Genomic DNA, 27,319 nt, shown 5'->3' on the forward strand with positions numbered 1-27,319 from the left:
ATTATTTTTAGTCAAATAATTTAACGAGTTTAAAAAATAAATACTCCATTCAATTATTATTTTTATTCATATTTAACAATCTTATTTGCTTATCTGGTCTTTCACTTGTATAATATTTGTCATGAGAGCATTTTTAAGTTAAAAATGTCACTTAATCCAATTTAACAAAGTAAAAGGATTAAATTTTTAAAATTATAAATAAAGAAATTAAATTTTAAATGTGTAAAAAATATAGAGACGAAAGAATAATTAAACCAAAAATTTGGGCTTGTGACCTAATCTATCAAAAATATCTTCATACGGCAAAGGTTAAGAAGATAGAGAAAAAATTATTGCGCCTTATTTTCCCATGATTATTTAAATGATTCTTGAATGAAATGATTGCTAATACATCTATATATATAATGTTAATTTTTTTAATTTGTATATAATTTTAACACTAATTAAATAGTAATTATTTAAAATACTACAGGTAATTTAATATAAATTCGATGTTGAATTAAATTATAATTATTATGATACTAATAATGAGAACATTATTAATAACATAAATATAACTGTAATTATTATAATTTTTATCTTTAATATTAATAATTTGAAATTAACAATAAACATGAAACCTGTTTGTTAAGTATTAATGTTGATATAATTTTATGTGGACAGAATTATATTTTTATATTAATTAATAAAATTTATCATATATATTTCAAATAAACATAAAATTAAAAGATTATATGCATGGTTAAATTACTTTTGTTAGTGTTTTTAGTATCGAGTTTCTTGTGAATTGTGAGTGAAGTTGTTTTTTGGTCAATTATACATACACCAACAATTATACATAGACCAACAATGTTTTTTAGGGTAGATAAAATTAAACCAACAAGTAATTTTAGGTCAATTATACATACACCAACAATTAATTTTAGGTCAATTATACATGCTTTATAATTATCTTATTGTTTGGGTGATTCATAAAGAAATGAAATTAAAGTTGCAACGATATCATTTAGTAGATACTATTTTGCTTCGTGTGTTCTAAATTTGTATTGTTTATTTTTATTTGATAATGTGTAATTGCAACTTCAATTTATTGATAGTGTGTTCTAATTTTAATATGTTGCAGTAATGGCTCGTCTGCCTTTAATTGCACAAAGTGTGAGGCGTAAAAGAATTGGTCTTGTATTGACATTCTATTTGGAAATATGTAGAATTGCGATTTGGTTCTTGTTTAGAATGGGTGCCAGCCTTAGCCTACAGACTTATAGACCAAAGATTAGGTCCTATACCTTAGATTTTTATGCAAAACGGGATTATGTGAAGAGGCTTGTATATGCTAGTGACGAGACTTGTATTGAACAAGTTAGGATGAATAGAACTGCCTTTTTTAAACTATGTGAGATGTTAGAATCGATAGGGGGATTGAAGTCGTCAAGGTTCATGCTTGTTGATGAGCAAGTAGCAATGTTTTTACATATCATCTCCCATCACCTGAAAAATCGAGTTATCAAGCATCACTTTAGAAGGTCCGGGGAAACTGTAAGCAGAGCATTTCATAGTGTTTTAAATGCTGTCATACGCTTACAAGATGTCTTATTTAAAAAGTCGGAGCCAATTACAGCTGATTCTTCTGACACAAGGTGGAAAACTGAGTTTTATATATAGCTTGTACAACATTTAGTTGACTTAGGTTTAAATTAGTATTCTAACACAAGGTTTTATATCATGTGATATAGAATTGCTTAGGTGCTCTTGATGGAACCCACATAAAAATTAGGGTGCCAACAGTTGAAAAACCTAGATATCGAACCCGAAAAGGTGACATAGCAACAAATATGCTAGGTGTTTGTACACCTGAGATGCAATTTGTTTATGTTCTTCCTGGTTGGGAAGGTTCAGTTGCCGATGGACGGGTGCTTCGAGATGCCATTAGTAAAAGACATGGACTAAAAGTTCCTCATGGTACAGTGTATACTTAGAGGAATTTGAATTATTCATTAAGATCAAACTTTGTTTGCTGAATTAATCATTTTTAGCCAATTTATTTTATAGGTTGTTATTATCTAGTTGATGCTAGATACACAAATTGTGAGGGATTTCTTGCACCATTTAGAGGACAGCGATATCATCTGAACGAGTGGCGTCAGGGTTATCAGCCAAGTTCTCCGCAAGAGTTTTTTAATATGAAACATGCCTCAGCACGTAATGTCATTGAAAGATGCTTTGGCTTATTAAAACTTAGATGGGGAATACTTAGGAGTCCATCGTTTTATCCTGTAAGGGTGCACAATAGAATTATTATTGCATGTTGTTTGCTCCATAATTTTATTCGAACCCATATGAGTATTGATCCCATTGAAGCGGAGGTGGGAGAAGGATTACCTACTAATGTGGCGGATGACGATGAACCAAATATCACAAATATTCATCCATCGGATGCTTGGGAAACTTGGAGGATGGAACTAGCCAACCAAATGTTCGATGAATGGCAAGCATCTAGAAATTAGTTAGGTTTAGGGACAAATTCAGTTTGAATTGATTTGTTGATGTTATTTTATGTATCTACTTTATGAAACTTTGGTGGCCTTTGATTAAAATTCTGTATTGTACTAAACTTTGTTGAATTATAATGTAATTATCTTTTCATTCAGCATGTGTTATAAATTTAAATTTAGTATTGAACTACCGATATAATATTATAAACTGTTCACCCAACAATTAAATGATATTCAAAATAGTAAATAATGTTAATTTGTTTTTTTTTTCTTAAGAACAATATGTCAGGTGTTCCACCAACGGGTGCTTCTTCTCAAGCTTCTCGAGGAAGCAAAAGAAAATGGGTTCCAGAGGAGGATACAGCCTTGGTTTCTTGCATGGTGGATTTGCACAATGTAGGAACATTTAATGCTGATACTGGGTTCAAAGCCGGTTATTTGAACAAGCTAGAAAAGGCTTTACCAAGAGCAATGTGAAGGCGAAACCAAATATTGAATCTCGGATTAGGTGCCTAAAAAGGGAATGGTCAGTCGTCTACGACATGCTTAATGGCCAAAACAACAGTGGTTTTGGTTGGGACGAGCATAGGCAGCTCGTTGTTGCTGAAGATGCAGTTTGGGAATCATATGTAAAGGTAAAATGTATTTCAAGTATTTATTTGTTTTTTACAAAACTTATAACTAATATGATTTCCTCATTTTTTTTTAGAGTCACAAAGAAGCCTCTCAGTTCAGACATCGTTCTTTCCCTTACTACAACCAGCTTACTGCGATATACGCAAGAGATCGGGCGACTGGGAAAGACGCTCAAACAGCTGCTGATATTCTTGAAGAAATACATGCTGAGGATGAACGTACTACAGATATGAATGAAGAGAGAAACACATTCTATGACTGCGAAGCTGACATCTCTTTAGACGACATGGATGTTTCTGGTACAGATTCGCGAGAAGATAGAGACCAAGGGGGTTCCTCATCTTCAAACAAGAGAAAGAAGAAATCTGATGCTCGTGATAATGTGTATTCTTCATTTGAGGAGGCTGCCACCTTGTTGGGGGAAAAATCCAGGCCGTTGGCGATAAAATCAGTATGAGTATTGCCTCCGAGGTGGTAGTTCAGCAGAAGTCAGAAGAAAAGATGGAAGAGAAAGCTTCAAATTTATATTCAGCCTTATGGTCAATTGAAGGTTTAACCGACGATCAGCGGTATGATGCTTTGAGTAAAATTCCCGATCATCCAACTCAAATGATCGTTTTCTTCAGTTTACCTTCTGTTGCCCGATTGGAATGGGTTAGAAGATTTCTTTCTCACCATTAAATATCAATGTTCAAACTTTTTGATGTTGTAAAACTATATAACATATGGATTATGATGTACAATTTCATTTTCATCTAACTTTTTCTTAGTATAAGTTAATTATGTTTATGCAGAATATAATTCTCAAGTTATATATTGATTTTAGTAAATTCATAAGAACATTTTATGAAATTATATTTAATAATAATTATTTTAAATTGTATTTAATCATATATTTTAATTAAAATATATTTAATATTAATTATAGTATCATATATTATGATTTGAGTAAATTATATAAGAATATGAATTATTAAGAATTTTATTAAATTATATATTTTAATTAAAATATATTTAATAATAATTATGTTAATTTATATTTTACAGTATCATATATTATGATTTGAGTAAATTAATATAAGAATATGAATTATTAAGAATTTTATTAAATTATATATTTTAATTAAAATATATTTAATAATAATTATGTTAATTTATATTTTACAGTATCATATATTATGATTTGACTAAATTAATATAAGAATATGAATTATTAAGAATTTTATTAAATTATATATTTTAATTAAAATATATTTAATAATAATTATGTTAATTTATATTTTACAGTATCATATATTATGATTTGAGTAAATTAATATAAGGATATTAATTATTAAGAATTTTATTAAATTATATATTTTAATTAAAATATATTTAATAAAAATTATGTTTAAATATGATTAAATTATTTATTATTGATAATAATAATCCTATTAAAATTTAAATAACAATAACAATAATCATTTACCAAAACAAATTTATGCTAAGGGTATTCTAGTCATTTTAGTTTTTTCTATTATGTTATTACACCTCTATTCCATTCAACCAAACACAAGATTACTATTACGTCTCTATTCCATTACATTCAACCAGACAGTTGATTTGCTAATACACCTCTAATCCAATACAGCGAACCAAACGCACTGTAAGGTTCCTCCTAACACAGCTCTATTACCCATCAAAGCACCACTACTGTTTCTGTTGTATAAAAATTTTGGTTGGATCAAAAGTAATGCTTTTTAAAAATATTATCTCTAGGTTTTTAGGGTTTAAAGTAAAGTACACAACCGAATAGTTGTGTCAATTGACAATTTTTTTTCTTTTAAATTATATATATGATAGTGAATATGAGGTAGGCAACACCATCTTGTATTATATTGATACAGATATTCATCACACTAAGACCTGACCATAGCAAAGTCAGGCACCACTCCATTGTGGAGTAAAGTCTTGTGCAAATTCCATACACCCCAACATAAAACTATAGTTATTTGAATTGGATTGGTTAGATTGATAATCAGTTGGAGTATTTGTCCGGAATAAAGTTTTAGATCGGTTGAATTGTGAATCAATACAAACGAATTAAACTAACAATTAAAGTTATTTTTAGTAGTTTTTATTTTTTATAAAATTTTAATAATTTATTTAATCAATTCGTTCGGACTGGTGAACCGATGGCCTGGCCAGTTCAACCACTGGTCCAGTCATGAAAACTTTGCATAAAACCACATATCTAAGCAAGAATTGAAGCTCTCCCGTGTTTGGCTCTTTGAATCTTAAATTACGTTTCGTAATAAGATTACAAGAATATAAGATTACACTATTTAATTTATCTGATTAGAATATAAAATTAATGTGTTTGGTTGGATTAACTTAAATTTAAAATTAAAAATGTTTAACAAAATTTGTTAACTAAAAAAAATCATTTTTATTACACCTTGATTTTATCATATGAATTCAATTAAACAATTATTGAGATAGTTTATTTATATAATTTATAATGGTTTGTTTTAGAGAATTTAATTTACCTTTAAAATTAAAAGAAATTTAATCTCCTAGTTTTATGTTGTATTTAATATGAGGTTTCCAACAAGTTTAATAATGTAAAAAAAATTATAAATTTAATAATCTCACATCTAAATTTAATGTTTGTGAAGGATTAGTTTTGAGGTATAAATACGGTATACTACACCAAAACAGGCTTTTAGCGGCGCTTTGAGAAGCGCCGGACAAAACGCCGCTAAAGACCGCGTCGTTAACTTTAGCAGCGTTTTTAGAAACAAACGCCGCTAGAGACCAGGACCTTTAGCGGCGCTTTTCCCACAAACGCCGCTAGAGACCAGGACCTTTAGCGACACTTTTCCCAAAAACGCCGCTAAAAACCAGGACCTTTAGCGACGCTTTTCCCACAAACGCCACTAAAGACCAAGACCTTTAGCGGCAATTTTCTCAAGTGCCGCTAAAGACCCAAACCTATAACGACGTTTTTTCCACAAACGCCGCTATAGCACAAGACCTTTAGCGACACTTTGATTACAAACGCCGCTAAAAGTACTATTAAATATTAAAATCAAACATATTGATATAAAAAATTAATTAGTATTAAATATCTACTTTTAGTCAAAAAGATAATATTTAATCATATAATAAATGAATTTTTGAATCAAAATATTGAAAAATCATGTTAATATTTAAATTGCAAAATTACAAGTTCAAATAGTGCAACTAATTGATTGCAAAAAAAAAAAATGCACAAGTTCATAATGTACAGTAATCAACTTCAGGGATATGGATCATCTTCATCTTCATCATCTTCTTCTTCACTTTCAACTCTGTGACCATCTTCTTCTCTGCTGCCTATGTGATTCAATGCTCTCCTTTCATCATCTTCATCATCATTATAAGGCACAAGTGACTCTTCAAGAGGTGAAGATGGTGAATCCACAACCCTCTGCCATTTTAAGTCCCGTTCCCCGTCTACACTATCACCAAGTTCCCTTTTTGCTTTCATCTTCTTTCCCCCTCCTTCGCTCTCACAATTTCTGTTGCTATACCACAGTAGCATTCATCAATTAAACTAAGTTCCCATGAGATCTTCTACTACAATCGTTCACTTAAAATAAATGATAAAAAAAAAGAACTATACTTTTAGATGCTGAGAAAAAAAAAAGCAGGAAAATTCATAGCCAACTATCTAGGGTTTTTATTGAGTACCAGATAAAACATAGCAACATAGTAAAGAAACTTAAGTACAAAGGAGATTAGATAAATTTTCAAACAAAATATCAGCGACTAAAATATACTATACATTTCTTTTATTTTTTAAAGAAATTAGAAGAAGAGTTATAACAATAAAATTATGAAAAACCACAAGCCATAGTACTGCTGGGACATTCAAACTGGCATAAATTAAAGCCAAACTCCGATCAAGAAATGAGTATATAGAAAACAATCGAAGATTCTTCAAATATGAAAAAAAAATTAAAATCAAAATAAAGAGGAAAAATACTGGAAAAACAAAATAAAGAAAATTTTAATAAAGAAAATGAATATGACCACCTGACGTCTATAGTAATTTGAACATACTAAGGCCAATTACTAATTAGTAATTTGAACGTCTATAATATTTAAACATACAATAAAGTGCAGATCCGAAAGGACAGTTCACATACAAATGCCAATTACTAATTAGTAATTTGAACTTCACACAATTTACAATCACCATTTATGATTAACATATTAAGAGATGGGTGTCAAATTAAGAAGAGAATGAAAAAGGTACTTGACTATAACAAGCATGTGAGAATTAACCTAATCCCTTCCAACATGTATAAGGCATTACAAACTTTTATAAACAAGGACAACTACAAAATGCATTTCATCACATCTCTTATATTTTTAAAGTAATAAATCGAATAAAAAATGAGAAAATCCAAGAAGTGGAAGAATAGATATCAAAATCTTTGGATTAGATATTTGTGATCACATGTTAGGCTTCAAAGGCAAAAATAGCATATATCTAACGATATTGCTTCCATTTTTGTCATTAAATATTAGAGAAAGTTACTTGGAAATACATTAGCATATATCTAACTGAAAAATTGTAAAAAATCTACCAACCAAATTTCTACATTATTGAATCGGGTCATACATTTTATATTTTGTATTTACAAAATATTGTTAGAAAACTAAGTTATAATTTTATATTTTGTAAAATTGTAAATATTATTTTGTCATTTTATAGAGCAGTAATGAATCGGGTCATACATTTTTGTCCAATTTTTACTGGAACACATACAAAGGCATAAACTTGCAGCCAGCTTATATCAAAATGACCAGTTCTTGATGTCACTAAATTTATTCAACATTATCTGGAAGAACTATACAAATACAACAGCCATGAACAGGAAGACAACTAAACATCGTTACTTTGAACATTCAAAGTATGTTAAGGTTAAAGTATTAACTAGCGACCCATAAAAGAACAAATAATCACATTTTGAATTAACCAAGGTATTTCAGCATATTCAGCAGCCTATATGTCTAAACAATATACCCTCAACCCAAATAGAAATTATTCACCATAAATAACATAAACAAGTGCTGGTTGGATAGACAATGCAAACAAAATGATGAGGGAAAAAAATCAGTCAGAAATAGGATACAAATCGTGCAACCAAACGATATTTATTGTAAATGCAAACTAGACCTAACCATTGTATCGAATCTGAAAACCTTTGCTCAATTTTATCTCAACTGAAGCATTCCTTTATTTGATTAAGGCTGACATAGACTTCCTAATTATCGCATAAGGGGTAGTTTAAAATATCAAGTATATAGTAGGCATGCGACAAAATCCCCATGAACAACCTTGAACTAACTCATCACTGTTAATTAGCATATAAAAACTACGACAAAGTTACAAATATGATGTCAGAACACTTACAAACAGTGTAGGAATAGCTGCAATGACCAGGCTTGTAAACGCCAAAGAAGCCTGCATGTATCCAAGTGATTGGTGTCAACCAATCCGAAAATATAGAAAATTGAAACACCAAACATAGTACTTAATACCAATGCACAACACTTGAATTTCTACCACTGCCTGCCTATAAAAAGAATCTATTTGATTTGCAGTAACAAGCCAAAGAAAATTGCAAAAAATAAAAATTATCCAACAAATTGTTCAAATGCCATATGCATCCAACAAAATGCAAAACACCGATTATAACAATGAAATTATAATCAACAAATGCAAAAAGAATTAAATAATGAAAAAAAAAGCTTATCTAAAAGAACATAAAAATAATGAAAAAAATAAATAACAAAATAGGACAGATGCAAAAAACCAAATCATCGAAAATAAGAAACGGGTCACCTTATTATCAATTGGTAGATTTAGATTTGCAGAAAACAAGTAATGATGGAAATCATCGAGGGTCAGTGCGTGTTTTCTGAACTTCACCATATGGTGTCGTTTCTGCAGACCCTGCAGCAGAATCTCCTCCGCGTCGGAGACCTTCGCACCGCCTTGCCCCTGCGCATCCATCAAGAACCTATGCAACTGCTCCGCCGTCATTTGAGGCCCACCTTCGGCGTACTTCTCGAATGCAACTATAACATCCGGTGGTGGTGCCGCCTCAATGAGTTTTTTCTTTTTAATGTTATTTTGCATGTAAATAACTTCTTTATATGTGTTATCGAAATTAGCATTAATTACTTTTGTTTCCTTTCTTAACTTTTATTCCATAATCTAGAGGTGATTACTTGAGAGAGAGAGAAATCATGTTTTTCTGAATGTTTAAGTTATTAGTTATTTTAATTTTAATATTTTTTCTAAGAGAGAAAATTTTAAAATTTGTAATTCACAAAATCATTCATGGTTTTTAAAATTTTGCAAGCGAATATCAAAGAGCTGTTAGGAGTTGAGGAAACTCAAAATGTTATATAGGTATTAGCTACCGCCATCTTGCAATGATTCACAGACATATACTCAAAATGTGCAGTAAGCAATAATTCATAACATGCACAAACTTACCTTTTGAGCAGGCCAATTATATATCATAGACATCATCTCTCCTTTATCCTTTGCACTGAAATACATTCCACGTGGGCGTCTAAATAATCCAGAATAAATTTGGCATACCAGTCCTTATAATCGAGCAATTATAGCAACATGTCCAGGCCTTGACTCCGTTGGAGGCCGAACATGAGATACTCCCCAGCGACCTTGATTGATTCTTAATCACATTTCTTAAAAAGGGTGCTCTGAAATTCCCTTCCAAATCTGGCTCGAAAAATTTATCAGCACGTAAACCATCCACTGCAATGATATGGTTTTACCAAGACGTAGAAATTAGTAATTACACTAAACATTAAAAATGAGTAATCATTTCAGGAAATGAAATGTTTCAAACATTAAACTGTAGATGCACCACAATAATCATGAACAGCCCATCATTGAGTTCTCCATTTTTCATATAAAAAACTTAGCCTTTTAATATAAAGCTAAAATAAGTAAATAACTAACATACCCAAAAGGTTCTTTGTTTCTATTTAGCTGAATCGTCAGATTCGCATCAAACTCAACAAGCCATTTTTCACTATCAATCCTATTCAACAAAATCAAGGGGTTGAACCCTAAAAGAGAAGAAAGGTGGGTTTACCAACAAGAAGAACAAGGCGTTTAGCAGAAGGAGAGAAGCGAGGGGAGACAAGATCCATGCCATGAACAATGGGGGTCTTGAAGTAGATGTCGAAAATGCTTAACATGTAAACGGCATAGAGGATGACACCAAGTATAACCAGCCATGTTTCTCTTCTTTTAACCCATTTTCGTCTCCTGGGTATGCTTGGTTTGCCTAGCTTCGAATCTCGGTTACCCAAGATCCCATCTATATCCACCTTTTTCGTTACTTTGGTTTCTCTGTTGTAACCCAAAATTACTTGGTCTCACCTCTCTATAAACTCTTGCAAGAAAACCTCAAAGTGAAGAAGAAATTGGGAGAGACGCAGTTTAGGGTTTGGATTTGGTTGAAAAACTCTTGTAAGGTCTCCATGGATCTGTACCCTTTGAGGAGATGCAGAGGGCTGCCAATTTGGGGAAATTGAGGGGAAAGATAAAAGGGAATCGGGGTAGGGGAGAAATTGGGGGGAAAATAAAGGGAATCGATTTTGGGAAAAAGAAGGGGGAAAAATATAATTCATTTGGAATTTTGGGATAAAAAAAATATATAAACACAAAACGACGTCATTTTGTAAAAATATTACTGGCGTTTGCAAGAAAAAGGCCACTATTGTTCTTTTTTTAAAAAACGCCGCTAACGCTCTATTTCTTACAATTTTTATATTAAATGATTATATCTTTCAAATAAATTTTAAATAAATAATTTTTTAAATTTAAAAGAATTAGATAAAATTATAATTTTTTGTTTTTGTATTTCATTTTTATTTGTTCTAATTTGGTCCTATCCAAAATAGATAGTTATTTATCCGTATCCATCTATTACTTTTTTTATCAATTTTTTATAATTTAATATTTAAATATATCAATTAATTGTTTAGATTAAATATTTTAAATATAAAAGATTGTATAAAATTTTATTATTTAATAAATCTCAAGTAAACCTTAAATCCTAAACCATTTAATATATATAAAGTTTATCTATTATCTCTTAAATAATTTAAACTATAATCATAAAGTTAATCTAAACCCTAAACCCCTAACCCCTCTTTTACAATTATATAAAAACTTAATTAATATATAAATTAAAAAATACTAATTAATCTAAACCTTAAACCCTAACCCGACCCCAAATCTTTAAACCTTAAATCACTAACTCTTAACCTCTAACCTCTAACCCCTAACCCCTAAACCTTATTTAATATATAAATTAAAAAACACTAATTAATCTAAACCCTAAACTCTAACCCAAATCCCTAACCCCTAACCCCTAAACCTTATTTAATATAAATTAAAACATGCTAATTAATCTAAACCTTAAACCCTAACCTAACATCGAATTCATAAACCCTAAATCACTAACTCTTAATCTCTAACCCCTAACCACTAACCCCTAACTCCTAAATCACAACCCTTGAACCAAAATCCCTAATCCATAATCCCTAATTTCATAATCTATAAACCTTAAAATTGTAACTCCTAAACCAGCCTTAAATCCTAAATTAACCATATACCTTAAACCATATACCCTAAATCATATATATTAAACCCTAAACTATAATGATAATTAATTAAATATTTTAAAATTAATACTATCGTATCTTTTACAATTATATATGAAATTATTTAATATATAAATTAAAAATTAATCAGTCATGTACCCAAAAAATTTTAAACTTATTTTAAATAATAGTATTTTAATTTTTCCATTTTTAACAAATATTCAATTAAAATAAATTGAATTTTAATTAATACAAATAAACAAATTAAATAGTAAATAGAAAGATAAAATATTTTTGCGGCGCTTTTCTAAAAAGGCCGCTAAAAGCCCGAGCATTAGCGGCGTTTTTGAAAAAGCGCCGCTAAAGATCGAGCACTAGCGGCGCTTTTTCAAAAATGCCGCTAAAGATCTGAGCATCAGCGACGCTTTTTAAAAAACGCCGCTAAAGCCCCGAAAGGTCAAAAACGATGCTGTTGGACTTAGATTTTTAGCGGTGTTTTTTCAAAAAACGTCACTAATGCTCATTTTTAGCGGCGCTTTTCTGAAAGCGCCGCTAATGCTCGATCTTTAGCGGCGTTTTATGTAAAGCGCCGCTAATGCTCGATTTTTAGCGGCGTTTTTTGTCCAAACGCCACTAAAAGTACCGCTAAAAGCCTGTTTTGGTGTAGTGGTAATATGTTATGTTAAATACACTGTAATTTTTTTATCAAGATGAAGTTACAAAAAGGGAAAAAAGCACGTCATTTAGATATGTATTTCTTTTTATATAACGTTTCAGCTTTTTTGTGCATTTAAAATATATTATAAATATTTTTATACACTAAAATTATATTATGAATTTATATATACATTTATATTATGCTTTTATATTAGTCGTGATATATAGGGGTATTCAAACAGTTAATCGAACTTTTTAATTCTTTAAACGTTAATTGAACCGAATTTTTTTAAAAATAAATTAACCGAACCTAAATATTTCGATTAATTTGGTCGGCTAATCGAATTAACCAAAATTTATATTTTTTTTGTTAAAATAAGTATAAAACATATAAAAAATAAATTTATAATGCTCATTTGACTGAATTAACCGAACTAATAATAGCCTAATACATATAATATATAATGTTAATTCTTAAGTTCGGTTAATTTAATTAATTGCCCGATTTCAAACCAAATTAACAGTTAATCGAAATTTCAAAAAGCCTTTAACCGACCTCCGACCGAATTACATCAATTAACTGAATTAGATCAGTTTGACCGGTTAATTCAATTTTAATCGAAGTTTGAACATGTATGTGAATCATATTCATGTTATTTTTTTGTGTGTATACCATGTTTTGTATAGTTTATTACTATGATTTCATTTACAGCATAATTTGTTTGTTGATGTTATGTCTTAACTTTTTTTTTTTTTGCATAATTTATATAATGATTTACTTTTTAAAATTTGGCGTGTTTTCTCATTATTTTTTACGCATAAAGTATTATAAATCTATATAATTCTTTAAACGTAAATAATTCATTTTACATAATTTTTGGTATGTTTATTTATTTGTTTTATTTCTTTTTCTGTCACATTAATAATTATTTGAATTGTTTTGTATTCATTTCAAATTTACATAGTTTGCATAACTCAATATTTTAACTTTAGATTTATTAATTTAGGAATCAAATCATTATGTACTATATTTAAAAAAATAATCTAATTTTTTGAAACATAGTGAGTAGGCATATTTTAAATATAATAAATATAAGTAAAAAGATTATATGAACGACTCGATCCAATTTCAAGCCCATGATGAAAACGATTCAATTTCCGTCAAGTCCCAATCACTAAATCCAAATAATTGAAATCGAAAAGAAGAATTTGTGATAAAAAGATTTCAAGAAAAGGAGTTGAAGCTTCAATATATGAACTATAGAGTTCATTAAAGATTGATGATGAATTAAAAGGGTCCAAGACTGTTTGTTAACTTAAAAGCACACTTCATGATATGCTGCTGAAGCAGTTTAGACTAACTCAAATAAATAACTTGAAATTATCAATAATTTTAAAATCAAGTTTAAGACATAAGAAATGCATACCACAACACTTTCAAACTTAGTGAACCTAAGGCATGTTCAAGACTACCAATTGAAAGCAAAATTCCTACCCAAGAATATACCTGAACCAAGTTATTTGTCAATTCAAAACATGCTCATCATAACATATAAAAGCAACCTTAAATAATATAAGGACATGACAACCAATACATACCATTATATACTCACATAAACATAACATTCCAACTAACCAAGATTGACCTATGATCATTACTCACTGTACACTTTTAGTTTAAATTATAGTTTTACTAGTGCCATCTATTGAAATTATCATAAAGAATTTCAACAACAACTTATAACTCTAGGTACATGCCAACACAAGATTTAAGATAATCAGGGCAATACAAACATTACTGAACTGAGAAGAGGGTCCTAGATGTTGTCACTCAACTGCAAACTCTATCGAACTTAACCATTACCTGTGCATGAAAACAAATAATTTTGCATGCTGAGCAAAGAAGCTCGGTGGTGCTAATCATAATTTGATTTCATTACATAAACACATTTAATGTTACACACCATTTAAATTTAATTATCGTCAATTCTTGAACAAATATGAATTATAGCCTAGTGGTTTAAGAACAAGTTAAGCTTCCCATGTGACCCAAGTTTAATTCCCCCACTCCTATTTATTATTATTTTTAATTTTTGAATTTAAATGGTTGGTCAAACCCCTACTTGCCATCCCACCTTGTTGCCATATAGAAGAAATTCTTTCATCTCTTATTTTGCTTTCTTTTTCTTCCTTAGCCCTCATTTCACTCCACATGTCCTCTTTCTTTTCTTTTTTCCCCCTTTTTTAACTCCCTTCCTAATTCCCCCCATTTGAATTGCTATTACCGTCTGACCTACCTTAGAGAGTCTATCCTCTCATTTTGTTTCTCATTTTCCTCTTCTCTCTTCTAATTTTCTCTCTTGCACCTGTTTGAGCCACCATATTCATTTGTTTTCACCACCATTAACCACCAATGCACCACCTAATACACCACCACTTCACCACTGTCCCTCCTCTCTCATTCTCTTTTTGCCATGTTGCATCTTCATCGTCATCAAGTCACCGCACCGCCGCCGCCGCCATCGCACACCATTTTTTCGTTCTCTTTACAATTTTTTGGTCATAATCGATTTTTACCTCTTCTTTTACTTTTTTTTAATTATTGCTAAATAAAGCTATATACTCATTCATTTTATTTTGATGTTGATTTTTCCTTAACCACTATTCCTCCATTGAACCAAAACTTTCGATGAATCATCAATCTTTTCAACCCATCCGATTTAGCGTAAGTATTGATTGATAAATCTAATATCAATCCTCTCTTTTCTTATGATAGTCAAATATAAAGACTAATGTTTGTATGATTCATTTCTTGAAGGATCTAACCTGGATCATTTGGATTTCCCTCTAGCAATAGAGAATCATTTGAATTATCTTTTAAAAAGGTATTTAGAGTGAGTTCCTCATCTGATTCCTTAAGAGAAAATATTTTGGTTCATGGCCGAAACTAATGAATGTTCCATTGGTTTCATATCGTTGTTATTTAATCAAATCAAGCAAGATTTGTCTAGATTTGTTATTGCTAGAGTGTGGAGTGTACATCTAATGACAAGGCTTAATTTTCAGGTGTGAGTTTAATCAAATAAAATTTGTATGATTATTTATTAAACATTATTTAGTTATGATTAATATTATTTAGCTGCTTTGAAACGTGGCTTTTCGAATACACTAAGTATTCATGGTGGTTGATAAATCCTTTAATGGAATGGTTCCCAAGTAAGTAACTCTGATATGTTAAACCTGTGATGTCACAAATATGGATGAATTTATATGTTAGTTCTGACACTCATGTTATGTGATCAAATGACACATTTTTTATTAAGTAAATCGGATATCATGATAAATCATGGATATTGTTATTTTTGTTCTGATAAGCATGAAAAGCAAACCCATGCCTACTATTTTTGTTAACAAAATATAATCACATGCTAAGCATGCCTATTGAGGTATATCTATTTCTGTGCGCCATATCATAGTGCATTGGATTGTGTTTATATTGAAAGTAAGAAGTTTCTGGCAGTTTAATTATCTTCACATTCTGGTGGTATATTCACACATTTTGGCAGTATATTTGCAATATCTGATGGCTTGTCCACAATTTTGGTGTATTATTAGATAAATAAGTTCTGGGGAACTCTTTGTGGTGTGTAGCGGTGTTGGGTAAGAACTTTTCTGAAAAACTCTGCATTGATATTATCTTGCATATTGACATATGTGAAATTGGACTGCTTATTTATATTTTCTACTGTCTTCTGTAATATATGTTCTAAATTACTGTTTGCTACATAAGTTAAGACTCTCGCTGAGCTTATTAGCTCACCCCTATATTCTGATTTGATTTTAGGTAATCCTTAAGGTTAGGATTTAGATATGGCTTTCGGAAGAGTTCTCTGATGATTTTGGTTTTAAATACTTTAAACATTATTATTTGGTTATTTTATTATTTTGGATTGTAATAATTTTCTTATGGATCATGGCATGAAACTTTTTATTGGGGGACTTTCATTTTATTATCGCATGATTTGGGGTTTTAAATTATCTACTGATGTTTTGTCGAATATGCATAAAAACTTATTTTTAACAAAAATATGATTTTAATACAATTTTCCACCACAATATTATGAAGTTGTTTTTATAAAAATATAACCTAGTTTTTTGGAATAATTAATCTTTACAAATGAAACAACAAAGTCACTTGATAGTTTTAAAATTAATATGATATTTTCTTGAATCAAAGCAAATAAATCGAGATCTCTGGTTTTAAAAAATGATTAAATAGAAACACTTTCCATTCCATCTTAATGGCTTATGTAATCTTCATGCTTCGGTCATAATGTTTAGGCCGAGTTTAGGAGGCTACATTTATCATAAAACATGTTAACGCCATGGAAAATATCCACTTAAGTACCTAAAAGCTCTATGTTTCTCACTTTATTAATCTTAAATTTGACAAGTCACTTTATTACCTTCTATAATCTAGTGTCACAAGATAGACCTTTTATCTCGCAATCCGTGCAGCCTTAGGTGATCCGTTTACTCCAAACTCGCCTAAGTCAGCCTTTACGCCCAAAAGTGAGGATTCTTTAGAACTCCTCCAAGGCACCAATTTGTATAGCGGAAGCGATTGTGACAAAAGAAGCTACAAGTGAACAACATAAAGCCAAAGAAAAAATGCACAAAAAGTGTTTGAGTAAATGCTCAAAGAATTCTATTACTCTTAAGAATTCAGTTTACAATGGATGATTACAAATGAGGGGAAGGCTCTCTATTTATAGTTGAGCTCCCCAAAATCGACGGTCAAGATACATTTACATCGACGGACGAGATTAACTATATCCCTTGATTTTAGGAATTTACAAGATATGCCATATCAAATCTAATCTAATCTTTACAAGATATGACTTCCTTTATCTTCTAAGATTAGTTATCAAAATTAGCCTAAATTGCCATGTCTTCATTATCGAGCCAACTGGGCTTCAATCTGACAGGCTTCTCCAACAATTCCTTGAATCGGGCCAGTTCTTGTGAGCTAAATATTCCCCATCTAATCGATAGACCTCTATGGGATGCATCTTGTGCTATGGTCACGGGCTTTGCACTTTGGCCCGTGACATTCTCCCCCACCCATTCTCGCAATGCCCTCGTTGCAACTTCCGAATGATACTGGCTTGATTCACCATGGAACTTTCTCGTTGCCTTGGCTTTTTCCCGACTTGTCTTGTGATCAGGTTGTCTCTTCCTTTGAAACCTTTGCCTCAGCTTCCGTCACCTCTTAACTTGAACTGTTGCACTCGTTGGTACATCCCGTTGGTAAGAAATCTCCGCTCTATCTTGCCCTAACTCTGACTTGTTCTTATTGGAATCTCCTGGATTCACGCATCTTGGCTTCGTACTGCCCACAGTCCCTTGGCCTCCATGCTTATGAACTTTGAAAGGGCCCTTACGACCTTGACAAGTCAACAAGTCAGAATTCAAAACATTATCAGAGTGTTTACAATGTACCTTACTCGTAGCATTTACTCGTCACGACTGTTTTTGCATCGCTCGTTTTCCTCCAAAACTCGATGCACAACCCACCTTTCCCAAAGATGTCAGCTCCACAGTCAAATCTACATGCTTCATATCGATCTTTTGTGCCACTAACACTTCCGAAGGGGTTCTCGTGGCATTCCGTTTTGACGAACTAATGTTTCTCCCATACGAAACATCTTTGACTAGTTAGATTAACGATAACACCTCAGTCCCAACCTTCATATCCCGATGCACCGGCACAATACTTTTAGTTGATGGACTAGTGACAATATGAATTTGATCGGCCCCTAGTTGCAGAGTTGCCAGAATCCTGTCAAGAAAGTTTAAGCCAAGCAAAAAATCATAATCATCTAATTGGATTACCTCAAATTCTTCCTTGCTCTTTCATTTACCGATTTGTAGTTCCACATCACGAACTACTCCCACAGTTGGGGCTTTCTCAGAAGTTGCTACCTTGATCTTCTTATTCAATTTTCTAATCGACAGACCAAGCTTCTTCATAGCTTTTTCTGATATGAATAAGTTCAATGCTCTCGTATCAATAAGAGCACTCCGCTTCTGACCCGTAATGTTGATGTCCACAAACATCAACCCTTTTTCCACCATTCCTCTTCTTAGGAATGAGCACCATCGAATTGACCTTCGATGTCTTCCCCTCAATAGGCTTCGCCTCTTTTTTTGGCTCATCTTTCTTCTTGATCGCCGAAATCATCAATTTATTCGGACATTTTCGCATCATGTGTGTTCATTGAAAAATGAAGCATTTGATTCTTTTTCCCTTGTCCCTCGGGTTGTTGTATCCCCGCTTCGTATCTCGTGGTTTCCCATTGCCACTTGTACTATCGGTACTGTTGCCATCATCGCTGTGTCCCTCTTCATCTTCTTCATGGTTCCTCTCACCATTGCCCTTTCTATTGGGCTTAGACGACTCGAACTTGTCTTTCGTTGGAATAAGCTCAACAAAAGACTCTACTTCGGCTATGGCTACAGTAAGTTCGGTGATTCATTGCCTACGCAACTCATGCTTTGCCCACGGCTTTAACCCATCATCGAACCAATAGAATGCTTCTTTCTTACTCAAGTTGGAGATTTGAAGCATCAACTCACTAAATGCCCGAACATACTTCCGAACAGTGCCTTGTTGCATGAGACGACGCAACTTAGCCTAAGCCTCATTCTCAGCATACCGTGGGTAAAACTGCTTCTTTACCTCTCTTTGGAACTCCTCCCAAGTCCCAATTGCGTTCCCACCACGTTTCTCATCCGTGGACCTACGACGCCACCACAAGAGAGCTACATCAGTAAAATAGATTGAAGCAGTGTTTACCTTAATAGCATCATCCTCGATGCCTATCGCTCAGAAGTATTACTCTATTTCCCATAAAAAGTTGTCCACATTCCTTGCAGATCGTGCACCCTTGAACTTCTCCGATTTGGGAACATCCATTGCTTGTTGCTTCGACCTTGAAGACAACATCCCATTACTCAAAGCGGCTTTGTAAATCGTGAGCTCCCCCTTGAGCTCCTCCATTTCTTTCTTCATGACTAACACCATATCCTCGAGATTCTCATCCCTCACTGCCAGCTTTTTCGTAGTGGACTCGACTAATTCATTCATCTTTTCTGTATTGGCATCGAGAGAATCCAACACAAAATCTCTGAGTTGCTCTTTCATTGAGTCAAACCCATCCGTGCGTCCCTCGACCAATTCAAGCTTCTCTTTCATGTTTCCTACGGATTCCTCTAGATTTTCCAAAGCTATCAGCATGTCCCTTAAGCGACTTACTTTTCTGGCCCTCTCATGGGTCTCCATTGGCTCACTCTGACCAACAACTTCTTTCGACATCCCAACGGTGCCTTTGAACCAATAATTCAGATATCACTTGGTTTAAACCTAAATCTCGGATACCACTTGGTTCGAACTTGGCTTGAATATCACTTGGTTCAAACTTGGCTCGGATACCACTTGTCACGGGGCTAGACCTTTCGTCTCGTAATTCGTGCAGCCTTAGGAAATCCGTTCATCCAAACTCGCCTAAGTCAGCCTTTACTCAAGTGAGGATTCCTTAAGAACTCCTCCAAGGCACCAATTGAAAAGCGAAAGCGATTTATGCCAAAAGAAGCTAAACAACAGAGCAACAGAAAGAGTGATCGCAAAGTGTTTGAGTAAATGCTCTCTATTCTCTTATTCACAAAGAATAATGAAACAATGAATGTAGTGAGTACAAATGAGGGGGAGGCTCTCTATTTATAGTTGAGCTCCCCCAAAATCGACGGTCAAGATACATTTACATTGACGGACGAGATTAGCCATATCCCTTGATTTTAGGAATTTACAAGATATGTCATATCAAATCTAATCTAATTTAACAAGATATGATTTCCTCTATCTTCTAAGATTAGTTACCAAAATTAACCTAAGTTGCCATGTCTTCATTATCGGGCCAACTGGGCTTTAATCTGACAGGCTTCTCTAATAATTCCTTGAATCGGGTGAGTTCTTGTGGGCTAAATGTTCTCCATCTAATCGATAGACCTCCATGGGGCGCATCTTGTGCCATGGTCACGGGCTTTACACTTTGGCCCGTGACACTAGCCCCTAGACCATATTTATTAATTTAAATTGTTGTTCGATTTTAGTGGTTTCTCAGTGTCATGTTTAATAAACAAAGACAATATAGTTATCGTGGCTATCATCTTTGTGAACCCTTTAGTTCAATTTTTTGGATCAACTCGGTATACAAAATTTGACACAAAAATCAATTTTTTCGTGTCGGTGAAAATCAGGTTGTTACAACTCTAGTTCCCTTAAGATTCTTATTTTGCCCTAGTTTTTTTTCACTATAAGTAGGTTACGCTTCCCATCATTGTACACATCTCTCATTCTATGAATAATACAACACTTTGGGTTTCTTTCTTCACAAGATATTTCTCTTGTGATTTGTAGAATTGATTTCATCTTGGTTTTCTTCTTAAAGTCCCTCCATGGTTTGGCCTTAGGGGATTGGTTAGAACCATTTGTGAAACTTGTTGAATTTTTTTTCTAAGTGTTTCATAAGGCATTGCCTTTTCACCTTCCAGCAAATCTTTTTCCATCTCATTCTAATCTTTATCTATCTTGATCGTGTTCATATGAATCTTTTTCTTATGCTATTTCATTTTTAAGAAACGTGTTTTAAAATTCAAGAAACCTTAAATTTTGTAATCTGTTTGAGTTTTTATTTTATTTTCTATATTATTCAGTTTATTGGGATCTCTCTAATCCTTTTTTGTTGTTTTTTTCTTTCATATCAAGAAACCCTTCAAGAAGCTTTATTTTTCCTTGTTCGATTTCAAGATCACACCATTTTGGTGGGATCTTTCTTTCTCCTTTAAGTCGATTGCTATTCTTGTTATGTTCTTTATTTTTCCTTAATTTTTGTTTCAATTTTCTAATCTCTTTGGTGTTTATTTTTCTAGATTTGGTTCAATGCATTCTTACTGCCCAAGATTGGTTTCTTTTGCTTTAAGAAACCCAAGTTGATCTTGGTCTCTTCTCTTCAACCGAACCCTAATATTTTAATTTCCTTCGATTTTCTCTTTTGTCTCATTGTTTCTAATTTGTTTCGATTTCTTTGGTTGAAGTCCGTTTGAACAACTTTGTTTACCCTCAAGAATGCATCCTTGGGCTTCAAGAAAGTAATCTACAATCGGTTCTTAAGTTCTCTTTGCTGACCAAATCTCCCTTCACTTATTTTCCATTCTTTTTCCTTGTTTTATAATTTGTTTAAACCGAATTTGTATGCTGATTCTTTATTTCAAATTTGCCAGCTTATACTCTTCAAGTCTAGCCTAAGAACGTGTCTCCCCCTCAAGATCCAATTCTTTCGATCTCTAAATCATTTGAGTTTTTATTATTTGTTCTTAGAATTCTTGTTTTAGCTACTGTCGAATTTCTCTATTATCAAGTTTCTTAATCACCAAGCTAGGGTTCAACCACTTTGATTTGGTTTTTCCTTTGTGTCCAACTACTTGAATTCAATCTTGGTCTATTTTACCTTATCAAAAGACCTCTTTAGCCCATTTTAATTTCGATATTGAGTAAATTGATTCCTCTAAAAAATCAAAACAATTTAATCCTTTCAATTTTAAAAGTGAGTAACTAATGACAATTAATCACAACATTATTTTTTTTGTCAATTGTACATGTTTAGCCTTCAAAGTCTACACATTTCATCAATTTAGTCTTGATTTAACAAATTTAGCATGTAATATTTACATATTTTACCAATATTTGCACATAATGGCATCAAGGGCTAAATTTTTTATTATGTCAATAAAAATATGTATAACTTACAAAAAATATTAACATTATGATTAATTGTTCCTAGTTACTCATTTTTTAAATTGACAAAGATTATATTACTTCAGTTTTTTAAGAGGGATCAATTAGCTCAATATCAAAACTGAATGGAAATGAAAAAAAAAGTGTTTTTTTTACCTAAATCTATACTATTCATTTCCCAGATCTTACCATCATGATCATCATTATAAATTGAAGGATCATGTCAAGATAGGGTAAAAGCACTATGGAGACGCTTAAAATTAAGAGTCAGATTATATTTTACCTCTCTACTAAAAAATGGGTTAGCTCAAAGAGCAAGTAGAACCTTTCTATTAAAAAATCCTTCTAATTATACTATTAAAATTTAGTGTGGCTGACGGAATAATTGTATAATGACACATGGTGAGCTACATATACCTTATGTTAATGTATAATAAATATTTCTTTATTAATAGAACTATATGAAAATTTAAAAAAGAAAGACCACTTTAGTGTTTAATCTAAAATTTAAGAATTAATTAATTTATTTTTTAAACGTGATGTTAGGCTTAAAGGTAGCTCACATGTAGTAGAATTGTGTGGACAGTACCCATTGCTTTCTAAAACCAAGGGCCGGGTTCACCCACCCATTTGATTTTTACCATTTTGGCGTTGAATGGTGATACGTCAAATAGCATCTCACGAAAAAGCTAGCGCGTTGGTTTCAAATATCTATTCAGACATCGATATTTCCGTGAACGTAACGTAAAATATAAATATATTTCCTTTGTCTCATTTATAGTTTCTTCCTCTTACCAACAAAACCAAAAGGAAAATACTCTTTTTTTTCAAATGGGAAAGCCAGGAGGATTGTTCGATCTTGAGAATCATTTTGCATTCTATGGGGCATATCACAGTAACCCAATCAACATTTTCATACATACTTTGTTTGTTTGGCCAATATTTTTCACTTCTCTTGTTCTTTTCTACTTTACACCCACCATTTGTGATCTTTCCCAATCTGGGATTTTGCCCTCTGGGTTTAATCATGTTTTGGTTTTCAATTATGGGTTTCTTTGTGCTCTAATTTATGGATTGTTTTATGTGATTTTGGATAAGAAAGCTGGTTCTTTGGCTGCTTTGATTTGTTTAGCTTGTTGGGTTGGTGCTACTTTTCTTGCTGCACACCTTGGATATTCTCTCGCTTGGAAGGTAAGTAATATTTAAAAAAAAAAATGGGGAGGATTGGAACCATGTAAAAAATAACCCCTTTTTATTGATAAATTCATGTTTTTACTTGAACTTTGTCTTGTTTGTTTGGTTCTATTGGTTTTTGAAATTCTTAGTTTTAGCTTTGTTAATTTTATTGTTCAAAGAACATGCTGTTTGAAACAAACTAGGATTCATGTCTTGTTTGGCAACAAAGTTCAACTTTTTTACTTTTCAATAGTCAATATCCATGTTTTACTAGATTGTCAACCATTTTTTTCCAAGTATGGAATTTTCTATATTGCCTTTATATGTGCCTCTTGACCTTTTCTTTGACAAATCCATGGCTAATATGGAGGGCCCTAGTTCTAGTATGGCCCTTTTCTTTATAGATTATAAACTTATCTTTAAGATTATATAGTTTGACATTATGTTTATCAGATTAGGGGAATCATGTTTTGTTGTTGGAATTAAGTTCTGAAATAATCCCATCAGCAATCTTTTTGGATATGTTATAACTTGTGTAGATCATGTGCGTGAATCAAAAACTAAGGATGAATGGGTAGAGAAGTTAAGTTTAATTCTTCGTTTGTGTTTCTTGTACATGTTTTACTGACTTATACTGCTTAAATATTGTTGACTTGACAGTAAATACTGGAAATTAAGGGTCCACTAGGTTCATTTTAGTTGCAGGGTCGATATATTGTTTGGTTAGGGAGTCAGCTTGGTTGAGTATTGTCAACAGATATTTTGCACCAGAATGAAAGGATACCAAAGCTCTTTTACTGGAAAACGCTGCATCAAGCATACTGTTTAAATGCTGTTGGCTTGACAGTAAAGGATCCACTAGGTTCATATTAATTGCAGGGTCAGTATTTCGTTCGGTTAGGGAGCCGGCTTGGTTGAACGGATAGTTTGCACCAGAATGAAAGGATACCAAAGCTTTTTTACTTGAAAATGTTGCATCAAGCATGTTGTGTAGCATGCCTTTGAATTAAAGATGTCTATATTAAAATCTGTTTAACGTAAGCTTGATACCGTTGAACATTGAAGTTGGAATGAACGTACATGGAATTCTCTGGTTGTGAAGTTTCATATGTTAATGAATTGTTCCATATCATCTTTCAGGTTGTGAAGATAATTCTTTTTCTTTCCTTTATTTTTGGGGAGATAAATACTCCGTCATGTGCTTTTGCTGAACATGATTGTTCGTTTCCTTTGATTCGTACTTGTGTACTCTCTATTCAGGTTGTGTTGGCTGCTCAGTTGTTCTGTTGGACTGGACAGTTCATAGGCCATGGAGTCTTTGAGGTAAGTAATGGTATAATCTTTAGAATTTCCCAGCCTCCATTGCATTTCTACTTTTTCTTTAAACACCACTTGTTGAACTATTCTCTTTAGAAACGTGCACCGGCTCTGTTGGACAATCTTGTTCAAGCTTTTCTAATGGCTCCATTCTTTGTTTTGCTCGAGGTACGGGGAAGTAGTTTCTTTCTTTAATACGAAAATGATCCCAAAGTTGTGAAAATTTAGTGATTTGTGTTTGATTTGGGCGTAGGTTCTTCAATCGCTCTTTGGGTATGAACCGTATCCGGGTTTCCATGCACGCGTGAAAGCTAAGATCGAAGCTGAAATCAAGGAATGGAAGGACAAGAAACAGAAAAAAAATTCTTAGCATTGAATTGGGAACTTGCATATGAAATGATTTTGGTTAAAACTACTGTAAACACAATGAAGGAAAGGCTTTTTTGCCTTGTGTACTCTCATGTAAATGTGTGCATACACTGCTGTGATTTTTATAAAAGCTTTCAAAGCTTCTTTACCTTAATACATTATCTAATGTTAATAATCCTTTTGGGAGTAAATTATGGCACTCGGATGGCTTTTTTTAATGCTTAATTCACGATTTAACTTGAAATCTAAGTACCTTATAGAATTTTATACTTATGTATTTTAAATTTTTATTAAAAAAAATTACTTTAAAACCTTTTTTTATATTTTTTACAATTCTTTACTTGCCCCACTCACCCCCTTTTTTTATACGTACTTTGTCACCGTTAAAAATGAGACCATGACGACGTCGTCTCACAGCAACCGCCCAACATGGTGCGGAAAGTGATCGTGGAAGTGGTCGACGCTTGTGATCTTCTTCCTAAAGATGGTCAAGGGAGCTTCAGTCCTTTTGTCATTGCTGATTTCGATGGTCAAAAGAAGAGAACTTCTACCAAATACAGGGACCTTAACCCTGTATGGAACGGGGCCTTGGAGTTCACGGTGTCTGACCCAGATAATATGGATGTTAAAGAGTTAGAGATTGTGGTTTGTAATGATAAGAGATTTGGGAATGGTAGTGGCCATAAGAATCATTTTTTGGGGAGGGTTAAGTTGCATGGGAGTCAGTTCACTAAACAAGGGCAGGAAGGGCCTGTTTATTTTCCTTTGGGGAAGAAGAGTGTTTTTAGTTGGATTAGAGGTGAGATTGGGCTTAGAATTTATTAGTATGATGAGATTGTGCCGCAACAGCCACCGCAAACGGAGGATACCAAGCCTACTCCAGGGCTGCTTGTTGAAATTATTTATTAGTAAAATAAGATTGTATAAACTTCCACATTTGTATAGTAAAATAAGATGCAAGTTTATTGGTAAATGAAGTCGTTATGACGAAAGGAATCATGAACCTATCTTCAAACACAATCCAATCCAACTTTATTTTCTCCTCTTATACACACACACGCTCCAATTTAATTCTTACAACACCTCTCTAATCCCCCTTAATTTTATTATTGACCAAATTAGACCCTCTCAACAAAATCAAAGTAATTTAATCATAGTTAATTTTGAAACCTAGTAATTAAGGACAATTAATCGTATATAATTTTTATTGGTATAATAATAAATTAATCTCTCAATATTTTTATATTCTATCTGTACAAGCCCAATTTCGCCCAGGCCCGCACCAGAAAATAAACCAAATTATTAACAGTCCACTTACAAAATTTTAACCCAATTACAAGCCCAAAATCCCCATGGCCCAACCAAATTAACCCAGGCCCAATACAAAGTCCTAGCCCAAGATATATTTTCAGAAAAGAAGTAACCCTAACCCGAGGGTCGTCCACTTGCCCTGCCACCGCCGCGTCTGACACCTCGCCACCAACTCTGCCGCCGCTCATCAATCACCTGCAATAAGGAAATAAGCACGCAAGCAGCAAAAAGCAGAGAAAAATAGAAGCAAACTCGGCTATAAAAAGCCGAGTATCATCTTTGTATTTTTTTCTTCCTTCTTTTTTGACAATCACCAAGGAATCGAAATAGCAAAAATTAAAGGTGTTTATTTACTGTTTTTTCTTTTTGCGTTTTATTTTTCCGCCCATTTTTATTTTTTATATTCTTTTTCGAATCTAATCCAAAAAATAAAGAAAAAGAGGTTACCTGAATCAGCCCTTAGCCCCACCGTCGGCCACCCTCTCGTCGTCGTTGGGTTTGGACTCCAAAGGTGGCCGGGGTCTTCCCTTTTTCTTTCACTTTCCGCGCTGAGAAAAATCAACACTCGAGTACGCCGAAACGCGGGCTAAAAAACGCCCTTCTGCGCGACGCCGGCCACTGGCCACGGCGGCGATTATGGCCGGCCAAAGAGAGGCCGAGTAAGACGGTCGGTCGAATATGGGGAGGGGTTGAGAGAATTTTAGTTTTTTTTTCTCTGAAGAAAGAGAAAAAATAAAAAATTTTGATTTAAATAATAACCTTTAAACGGCGTCGTTTCGGTCTCTATCCCAACTCTCAAAACGGCGCCGTTTTGGCCTCT

At 32.8% G+C, this 27,319-nt stretch overlaps 2 protein-coding genes across 5 annotated transcripts; one reads left to right on the plus strand and one right to left on the minus strand.

Moving 5' to 3' along the window:
• Window positions 1–6,262: 6,262 nt before the first annotated feature.
• LOC107953522 (phosphoinositide phospholipase C 5) lies at window positions 6,263–10,835 on the minus strand. 4 transcript variants are annotated; one of them, XR_001699245.2, is made up of 5 exons: window positions 10,295–10,835; window positions 9,667–9,951; window positions 9,007–9,242; window positions 8,575–8,625; window positions 6,263–6,676 (listed from the first exon to the last, which is right to left on the minus strand). XR_001699245.2 is itself a non-coding variant. In XM_016888850.2 (4 exons), exons 2-4 carry the CDS (start codon window positions 9,301–9,303, stop codon window positions 6,662–6,664), a joined length of 363 nt encoding a protein of 120 aa, XP_016744339.1. In that variant the 5' UTR covers window positions 9,304–9,951; window positions 10,295–10,833; the 3' UTR covers window positions 6,263–6,661. The 4 variants fall into 4 exon arrangements, 2 of the variants coding, with proteins under 2 accessions (XP_016744339.1, XP_040953259.1); XR_005916042.1 differs by having other exon boundaries at window positions 8,575–9,242; window positions 10,295–10,810; XM_016888850.2 differs by having other exon boundaries at window positions 9,007–9,951; window positions 10,295–10,833.
• A 12,231-nt stretch (window positions 10,836–23,066) lies between these two features.
• On the plus strand, window positions 23,067–25,342 carry LOC107953521 (2-hydroxy-palmitic acid dioxygenase mpo1). Its single transcript, XM_016888848.2, has 4 exons — window positions 23,067–23,517; window positions 24,763–24,825; window positions 24,916–24,987; window positions 25,073–25,342. Exons 1-4 carry the CDS (start codon window positions 23,158–23,160, stop codon window positions 25,187–25,189), a joined length of 612 nt encoding a protein of 203 aa, XP_016744337.1. The 5' UTR covers window positions 23,067–23,157; the 3' UTR covers window positions 25,190–25,342.
• The last annotated feature ends 1,977 nt before the right edge of the window (window positions 25,343–27,319 follow it).

The sequence above is a fragment of the Gossypium hirsutum genome, chromosome D07 (genome assembly GCF_007990345.1).
Source record: "Gossypium hirsutum isolate 1008001.06 chromosome D07, Gossypium_hirsutum_v2.1, whole genome shotgun sequence".
Classification (NCBI taxonomy): domain Eukaryota; kingdom Viridiplantae; phylum Streptophyta; class Magnoliopsida; order Malvales; family Malvaceae; genus Gossypium; species Gossypium hirsutum.

Bases quoted from the DNA above. Each gene is read 5' to 3' on its own strand.
- LOC107953521 (XM_016888848.2), top strand. From the start codon at position 23,158: ATGGGAAAGCCAGGAGGATTGTTCGATCTTGAGAATCATTTTGCATTC. The intron at 23,518-24,762 runs GTAAGTAATATT...CTCTCTATTCAG, and splicing joins GATATTCTCTCGCTTGGAAG to GTTGTGTTGGCTGCTCAGTT. The intron at 24,988-25,072 runs GTACGGGGAAGT...ATTTGGGCGTAG, and splicing joins CATTCTTTGTTTTGCTCGAG to GTTCTTCAATCGCTCTTTGG.
- LOC107953522 (XM_041097325.1), bottom strand. From the start codon at position 8,690: ATGTTTGGTGTTTCAATTTTCTATATTTTCGGATTGGTTGACACCAAT. The intron at 6,677-8,574 runs GTAAGTGTTCTG...ACTGTGGTATAG, and splicing joins CAGCTATTCCTACACTGTTT to CAACAGAAATTGTGAGAGCG.